The sequence below is a fragment of the Dothidotthia symphoricarpi genome (genome assembly GCF_010015815.1).
Source record: "Dothidotthia symphoricarpi CBS 119687 unplaced genomic scaffold P153scaffold_15, whole genome shotgun sequence".
Lineage (NCBI taxonomy): Eukaryota > Fungi > Ascomycota > Dothideomycetes > Pleosporales > Dothidotthiaceae > Dothidotthia > Dothidotthia symphoricarpi.
Genome location: NW_022985022.1, coordinates 102323 through 110980, shown reverse-complemented (window position 1 = coordinate 110980; position 8658 = coordinate 102323). Strand labels below are relative to the sequence as shown.

The window sequence follows — 8658 nt, the reverse complement described above, 5'->3', positions numbered from 1 at the left end:
GTGGAGTTTGAATCCGCATGTCCACCGTTGCGCATATCATGTTTATCTAACCTAGCACATGAAAGTCTTACTTCGTTTAGAAGTAGGAGCCTTCAACTAGGAAACCAACGGTCAATCTCACATGCTGGTACAGGTGGTCGAAGTCCAGCGTGGAAACCGCATCATTGGCAGTGTGAATGTATGGACTCGAGTCAACTATGTTCTCATCTGCCACGTAGGCAGCCGCAAATCCAGCGTCTGTGGCAGCTTAAGGTACAGTCAGCTTCAGTAAATGTCTCACTATGTATGGTTTGTGAGGGTAGGATGCTTACCACCACTGCGAGTATGTTAGCGCGAGTCAAAACTGATATGCAACGAGAACACTTACTGATCGCTGCACGCATATCCACATGTATCGGTAATCACTGGGATAGTAGTGTACACTGGTACGAGCTTGATAATGTAATTGGTTAGAGGTGTGCTGACGTAGTCGGTGAAAACGGCGATGTTGTGGTTGGGAGAGTAAGCGGTCCTACACAAATTAGCATGTGCTCCAGTAATATACACACAACATCTTTGGTATTCGCTCACATGTCCTGATTCATCAGAGCGAGAACTTTCACTTTACGGGTGACGTAGTCTTGCATAACCGCACGAGCACCCAAGAGACCACCTTCCTCGCCTGAATAGAAGTGGAACTCGAGGGTGTTCTTTGGAGCGTACTTGGCTGCAGCAAGAACGCGTAGAGCTTCCAGAATAGTGACGACAGCCTATGCTTGGTTAGGTAGTGACTTTGAGATCTATAGGGAGTGCCTACAGAGGCATTGTCATCAGCGCCAGGTGCTCGGCCGGTGGTTGGGTTTGCTTGGTTGATGGAATCGAAATGACTAGACACGATGACAACATTTGCAGATGTGCCGGGAATTGTAGCGATAACCGAAGGCTGGTTGTAGCTGTGAGTGAATTGCCGAACAGTAATCTTCGTGTTCACAGCAGCAACGCTCTTGATCAGATTGAAGACTGTAGTGGCTGACGAGGCGGCATACGATCCACGGTAATATCGGTTCTGGATATCAGTGAGGGATGTTATCCAAGTCTTCGGGTTGGTTTTGCTGATTTGAGCGATCAGTGGATTGGCTTGAGCCTGGTGAGATGGGGCCGATGGAAAGCTGGCGGATTGTCGCTTGTCGACTTTGAAACCATTGGCCATAGCAACACGGTGATCCTCGAGTTCCTGAATTCTTGTAAGACGCCATTTTGGATGTTACTGAGCCCGTGGAGTACAAACGTACCATACTGTCTGTGATATCCATAAAATGGGCACACGAAGGTGTGGAGATAAAGATGTCGAGTTTTTCTTGCTCAGTGTACCATGTACCGTTGTCGAACTCGGAGGTTTTGATGAGACGTAACTCCTCTCCAGCCTCGTTGAATCTCAGCCCCAACACGCCCGTCGAGGCGATGGCTCCAAATGCCATAATGGCGAATGCTGACCTGTGAAACATGTTGAACCACGGCAAGGAACTGGATGAAAAAATAGGCTTTAACAACGTGGAGCAGTTAACATGAGTTGCTATCAAACTGGCATTGTACGGTTATATATACACTTAGCGTCTGCCGGTGTTTTCCACACGCCTTCTCATTAGAGCGCTATACCGTGGTACCCCCCGAAGTATAAGCCATTACCCACTTTAGGTGCTAGTCTCCCATTCGTTAGAATTGCTACTTCACAGACATCTTGACCAATCTGTGGGCGTCTTGAAGAGTAACAGCATGAGCCGAATGGCTTATACTTCGGGAGGGTACCACAGTAATGCCCATACGGCGACTGTATCACCTTCTGAGACAGGCAACGCCCGTCGTGCATTGGACCCAGGATTTAGATGGCATTTCGTATGGAGAAAACTAAGCACTGCCAGGCCCCATGGATCAACAAATAAGAAGATTAAGCCAAGAGATAGGGACTTGGCGCAGCCTTCACCTTCCCCTTCTGACGTCGTGCCCGCCAGTTGTCGAACGACTTATTTCTGGATAACAAGACAGATAGACCTACAAGTTCTGCAATCAATGCCAATCAGTTTGAATGTACGGTGTAGACGATAACTAGTAAGTTAGAGGGTTGGCGACAAAGTTTTCGTTCCCCACCCCACAGACGGACCGAGCTAGAGCAAGGTTGCGATGAGGTAGTCCTTGGGCTGAGCAACCTATGCATGAGCATCACTGGGTAGTATTAGGTTTCATTTACTCTTTCCTAGTAGTTGCAGAGATTGGTCTCTATTGTGATTAGAATTTATCTAAATTCTATGCCTTCTACCATTATGGTTGAACTTGTCCTGTTCCTGGAAACTACCAGACATCGCCTGCGACGTCAGAAATTGAAGAAGTGTAAAACAACTCACATAACCCCTGATGACTGGTTTATCTGTGCTATGTTGTCAGCTAAATTTGTTATTACGATAATTTGGGCAGGTGTTCTGAACACGACCTAATGAGTGTGAGCACTAAGAGTATACCGGTAAAGGTAGTCTCGAAGGGGTGAAACTGGTCGATTGAAGCATTTTCTCATTTCAACCACGGTTCACGACCTAAAGCTGAACCAAACTTCAATCACTGCCTGGGCTTTTAAAAACGCGTCCGCATTGGTACATTCAGCAGCCAGTCGTTAAGAGACGGTTAATAAGCTCTCTGTTACTATTACTGTGTACTCTTACTAATATTTACTATGTACAAAAGGGCTAGGTATTAGCTTCTACACAAAGTAACTATACTAGGTCCTTACTATGTTGCGTCTATCTGCTGTTACAACAAGCATAAATACGCTATAATCGTATAATAATGGTAATATTTATTGAGTTCCTTTGATTTCAAGTACCTTTGAGAATTCGTAGAAGCTCAGATGTAGTTACAACAAAGTGTACACACTTTATGTTTGACGCAAAACCCTCCACACGTGTTGCTCCGATCCCTTCAATAAACTACTGCAATTTAATAACGTGCCAATCTCCAGATCCTAAGTAGCATGCTTCTCCCAAGTAATATACTTTTCCTACCTGATACGTATCTGGCATGGTGCGAACGCCAAATTGTTGAGCTTAAATATGAGGCAGTATAGGAGATCCTACCGCCTTTTGGCTTTTGAATATTCGTCTTGAAATTGTGGGGGATCGGCTGTGGATAGATTTACATGAAGTCCGCGGTCAAGCACCCTCGTAATTAACTTGATGTGAAGGAGTAACGTCTCCTACCCGAAATGGTGAATGAGGGTAAGCCATTATTGATTTCGTAGGCACTTGGCCAAACAGTTCGTAGGTTCAACGTAACGAAGTAAAGTTAAGAGAACGGTGTCATACTCATGGACAGAAAGGACATTACAGTGCTACAAGGCTTTACCAACTAGAATATGGGGTCTAGCACAAGAAGAAAGGTAAAAGTAAAGGGTGAAGAGATTAGATAAATATCGATTCTCACAGCTTGGTTGGCTTCTTAACGCCGAAGTCTTGTTGCTTGTCGTGCTTGGTGACATGGCCTTAGACCATCAAGGCAATAACGAAGACAATAGGTCCTTCTTAAATATTTCCTAACATCGAGCAGGTAGTTCTTCCTTGTGCTGTCGTTGATACGAGCCCACAGCAAACTCTAGTCCTTTTCCGGGGCCGAGGGTGTTGCACTTGAACAATATAGTACAATTTCCCAAGCTCTTATATTGAACACAACTGATTGAAACCAAAATATATGCCACAGCCGTCAGAGGAACTAGTGCTCAGCGATATCAGAGCAGATGAGGATAGCTTCTTCGAAGAATTGTTTCTATAGAATGCGTGTGGAACAACGCTTACAGCGAATTTCACCCACAAATGGAGCGTCTTAAAAAGTCGTGTAGCTGGCTAAGATTTTTTTGATCTGATCGAAAATACGATATCGGTTGGAAGCCGAAACTCATACTGATATGTAGACACCAATGAATACGAGAGCGAACTAAGCACGAGAGAAAGAAAGTTGTGAACCTCTTAGCAACTCGCAAGTGAGAAAGTGAACAAGAAAGTATTTCATGCAGGCCAAAGCCGGTCTTCCTAACAAGCCATCACGATGTGACTCTAAGAATTTCACCACATGATTGACTTCGGCCACTCTACGATTCGTAGGAGGTATCCAAGTAGTTGAGGCAAGATTGTCCTAATCCAAACTTCGGATATTGGTCCCGAAAGATAGGGTGCGATACCAGAAAATACTGACTCAAGTGCTGTATCTGTCGCCTACGAATAGCGTCGATCTCAAGCATATTTCATCGAAATTCATAATTAATTTTGGCGACAACATCTCTGCGAAACGACAATATCTAATCGTCACCATGTCCCCGAATGTGCGGCACCAACACACCGCTATCTCGTCTTAGCGAAACCAATACCCTCTATCGTTACGACTCAAGGACGATAGCCTCGTTCCGCACTCGTCAACCGAGACGTGAACTTGTGACAGATTGCCCAATCGGGAAATACTTGTCTAACGAGCGTGCATCAAGCCTGACGGATCCCTACGTTATGCGTCTGTGCTTGAACTTAGGTAATAAGTTGTAAGCAGTCCTCATCCGTCATAATGTCGCGATTGTAACGTGATGGTGTAACCAAGGTATCCAGTTTAGAAACACGCACAGTAAAAGAAGGTCCGAAAGAAGACGTGTCTCACCAAGATGGGAGCAAACCCTGTACCCGGAAGCTGCTTCAATACTTGCTATCGACTCGTCACATCGCGTTGCAGCTGCAATAATTGCAATCGCTAATATTCACTCAGCCCTATGACGCAGGCCAACCGCTCTATCAGCCCTATAAGTGGATATCAGCGGCATCACGCCGGCATCTCGGCATCATGCCGGTAGTGCCCGATGTGACTCTGCCAGCAAAGTTCAATACGCGTATGCGGTCCAACACAGCCCTCGCATCTCGCACCTTCAATCGTACCTCCCATCGCACCATTCCCACATCCATCTATCGCGCTCTCCGAGAAAAACAGTCATGTGAACAATTCAGAACTTTCACATATTTTGAAGCATCTAGACCACGAATTGTATTCTGGGAGGTGGCTGTGCATGCCCACCCCCACCTCGCACTAGCCACGCGGGCCGCCTAGATCTAGATCTCCTGCACCGTAGACATTGGATCTGAACACGCGGCTGAAGGTTGACAGCACGACACGAGCTGACCGGAGTTAGCGTGCATGTGTATCCGTGGGTCGGCTGTAACGCGTGGAGCAGATGTAGCCCCGGAATGGAGGTTTTGTGGTTGGTAAGCTCGGACTCCGGGAGTTCGTGCACTGGGTAGTTGAGACCGGCATATCAGACGTGCAGCTTGAAATGCATGGAGCGGATTTGTAGTCACTCTGTTGAATGGTCGGTAGAAAGTGCAGCTCTGCTGTATATTTTGGTCAACGGACGGTACGTACTGGACATGGTTGGCGAGCAAACTCAAATGGATATGGATATTGCAATACACTTGAGCGCATTCTCAAACCACTCAACTGTCAATCGCAGGAACCTCGATCTCTACATTGCATGCTGAAGCTACAGCTCACAAGAGCCAAAGAGAACTCTATGTAGTTACAGCAGATCTGATAATCTTACACCATTGTGATATGACATCGGGTAACGGTGGAAGCTACATACACGTAGTTGTTAAGTAGTATAAACAGCAATTAGGTAGGTCGTAAAGTAATGCAGGATCAGAAACCAGATAAGATGTATCTAAAATGATTCGCATAATTATTTTGGAGATATGTACAATAATGGTTGATTGCGATCGTTGAAAACTTTGGCTCGATGGCCAGCGCTCATATCAAGCTCATAATCGCCGTGATAAAATCGTACACCCTGTCATAAGACATTCATCAACGCAACGCCCGCTATTTAACGCTGCAAGCTATGCTGGTAAAGTGCTAGCAAATGCGACAAAAAAGACAAAATAATATACATGGAACAGAAAGATTAAAAGTCGAAACACCGAGCTGTGTTCGCTACGAACAACATGCGATGCATCGCGTCGACACCAGGTCGAACGCAAGTTGAATATACATGTCGCAGTTCTGCGCGACATGCGACAAATGCAGAGAATCGAGGAACTTGGCGAAGAGCATAATCATGTGTCCTCGAAGTGGATAATTCGCACAAAGCTGCGACTCCTCTTGACCAAGGTGTTGATCATTCCCATGTCGCATTTTAGCGATATTGAAGGAAATGCACGAGGTCGAATGTCCGCGGCTGTTCTGGAATGTACGGATCATAGGTGTGGGTGGACCCTCCGCGGCCCTCGGCGAAAATGGCAGCGCCATACATGTCATCGAGCGCTCAATCATGGTTCCCTCCACGTCTGCGGTGCTTTCCGGGAAAATCAATTTCTGGATGAACGACACGCTATAAAATATTAGCAAAATGTATTTCCGTGTTCAGTTGTGATTTCTTACCATGTGACGTGTCAGCGCATCGTTACGTGAGAAAGTCTTCTCTTCGACACACAGTGCGCACCGAACCTTCTGTTTGCGAGCGTTGTGAATGGTATCTTCGTGACGAGTAAGGTCGTATGGACGGGAGAAAATAGTGTTGCAGGGCTTGCCCGTTGTGGGGTTGGTCCGCTCACACTTGTGAGGTCCCGCTTGCGTGTTGCGCTCTAAAATAGCCGCTGATGTCATGCTGGGACCGAGATTTGCGTTTCGGTGACCCTCACGCTTGTGCTTCTGCAACTTTTGCGGTGTTTCGAAGCGCTGTGAGCATCCATGGTATGTGCACGAGTATGTGCCTGTGTCTGCGCCTGACGATGCTGGCTTGTGCAGAAAGCGCTCGTTGATACTTGACTGGCTTCCAGTAGGTGGCTCAGCTTCACTCGCGCTGGATTCCATAGAAGTTAAGTGCGCTGGGAACTCTGGTGTCTGATCGACTGTTGCGGGCATGTTGTTAGGTGCGACGCGATATTGTGACGTTGAGGCCATTGGTAAACTTGGAACGGTGCTTTGTACCGATGGAGCGACGAATGAGAAACCGGAAGACGCAGGTATCGACTGGGCAGACGATGATGGAAAGTTCGGTGAAAATTGAGGTGTTGCCCAACTGTCTCGTCGGAAAGACTGTGCGGATGGTGTGTCGAAACTGGATTGGGTGGCGTTCCTATATTGGTCGCCACCATTGTATTGGCCGTCGTACTCGGTGGCGCCACTATCCGAAAACAACGGTACCTTTGAGTCTTCGTCGGCCTCCCTGTAATCTAGCAGGGCATCTTTGGGCGAGATAGTCTCTGGTTGAGAATCTCCATTGGATCGCATTTGAGACTTCATTGCGTAAGCGGCGTCAGCCTGACGGCTTTGCTCACGTGTTGCTGCGGCAGTACCGACGATTGGGGAATTAAAGTTGGAGTTGGCCTGGCGGTATGGCGAGCCTCGTCGGAATGGAGAGTCACCTCGCGACGCTTGACTGCCTGGTGAGTGCGATCGAGCGTACTGTGCTGCCTGCAGCGCACGCTGAACATTCTCATTTGTGTTGCTACGGTATGGCGACAATAACGACGATCTTGATGGCTTAGATAGTGTCTCTGGTTGTGCAGCAACAGCGTTGGGATCGTAAAAGTTGTCGGCAGCGATGTCTGTGTAAGTCCTCTCGAACTTTGGTACGATGACCTGTCTGGTTTCTGTGTCGGATTCGTCAGTACAACACTGATTAAACGGCAAAGAGTCGATCTGTTGGATCGTCTTACCATTTACAGGCTGTTTGAAGTCCATGTCGTCACCTAGTGTCGTTTGGGGCGTCGCTGGTGAGTCTTGTCCAAAACTTGACACCGACTGTCTTGCCGAGTGTGCGAATTCCGGCACATCATCGCCTTGATCCATGAGCGCCTGCTTCATTGACATGTGCGCTGCCATAGTCTGATCCATGTTGTCCGTATTTGGTGTGTAGTTGCCGAATCCGTTCTGTGTTGCAAACGAGTCTTGGGTCGGGGTCTGTGTAGGTGTCGGTAGATGGTTCGAGAAGGTTCTGAACAGCATGTTAGTATTGCATGACAAATTAACGTTCGCAGGCATGTGCCAAGACGGTAGTTCAGGACGTGTGACGTACTGATAGCTAGCAGCGGGACCAGCGACCTGGTACTGCGAGGCGTTGGACCCGATCGACGAGGACGAAGACGCGCGGTTGTGTCCCTTGGTGTGGTGTTGTGTTGGAGTCTGCAGTGACTGGCTCTGCATGTTATTGTAAGAATTCCAAGACTCAAGACCAGAGCCAGCGACGTTCATCGACAGCATGGGTGTCTGCGTGAAGCCGTTCGATGGGGTCTGCGGTGTGGGTGTCGAGTGTTGGATGCGGATTGCCGGGTTCGGGAAGTTGGAATATGAAGTCGTCATAAACGGGTTGGGCGCAATGCTGACGGTCGGTGCACCACAAGACTGCTGTTGCGAGTCTAGATAGTCGTGCAACAGCTTTTGGTCGTAATAATGCGGTACGGCGAATTGTTGTGGAGAGGGTTGATAGGAAAAGTGTTGTTGAGAGTGTGGTGTTGGAATGGTCGATGTCGAGGTATGATGCTGTTGTGGCAGGTGCTGACGTCTTGAGGGTGACGCTAACATAATGAAAAGTAAAATGGCGGACCAGTGCGGGTGGCAAGTCGCTTTATACTAGCAATCGATCTATGACTCGGCTGGATTCGCCGA

The 8658-nt window shown here is 47.6% G+C and overlaps 2 protein-coding genes across 2 annotated transcripts; both read right to left on the bottom strand.

Annotated features, from left to right (window-relative positions):
• On the bottom strand, nucleotides 1-1457 carry P153DRAFT_432914 (bacterial leucyl aminopeptidase; the record flags this gene model as incomplete). The annotated part of the gene is made up of 6 exons (XM_033672996.1): nucleotides 1-246; nucleotides 312-316; nucleotides 368-511; nucleotides 571-749; nucleotides 797-1213; nucleotides 1272-1457. The coding sequence occupies 6 exons, from the start codon at nucleotides 1455-1457 to the stop codon at nucleotides 77-79; spliced, it is 1101 nt and encodes a 366-aa protein (XP_033521460.1). The 3' UTR covers nucleotides 1-76.
• Nucleotides 1458-6313: 4856 nt separating this feature from the next.
• P153DRAFT_296045 (uncharacterized protein) lies at nucleotides 6314-8574 on the bottom strand (the record flags this gene model as incomplete). The annotated part of the gene is made up of 3 exons (XM_033664064.1): nucleotides 6314-6379; nucleotides 6430-7987; nucleotides 8069-8574. 3 exons carry the CDS (start codon nucleotides 8572-8574, stop codon nucleotides 6314-6316), a joined length of 2130 nt encoding a protein of 709 aa, XP_033521459.1.
• Nucleotides 8575-8658: the final 84 nt, after the last annotated feature.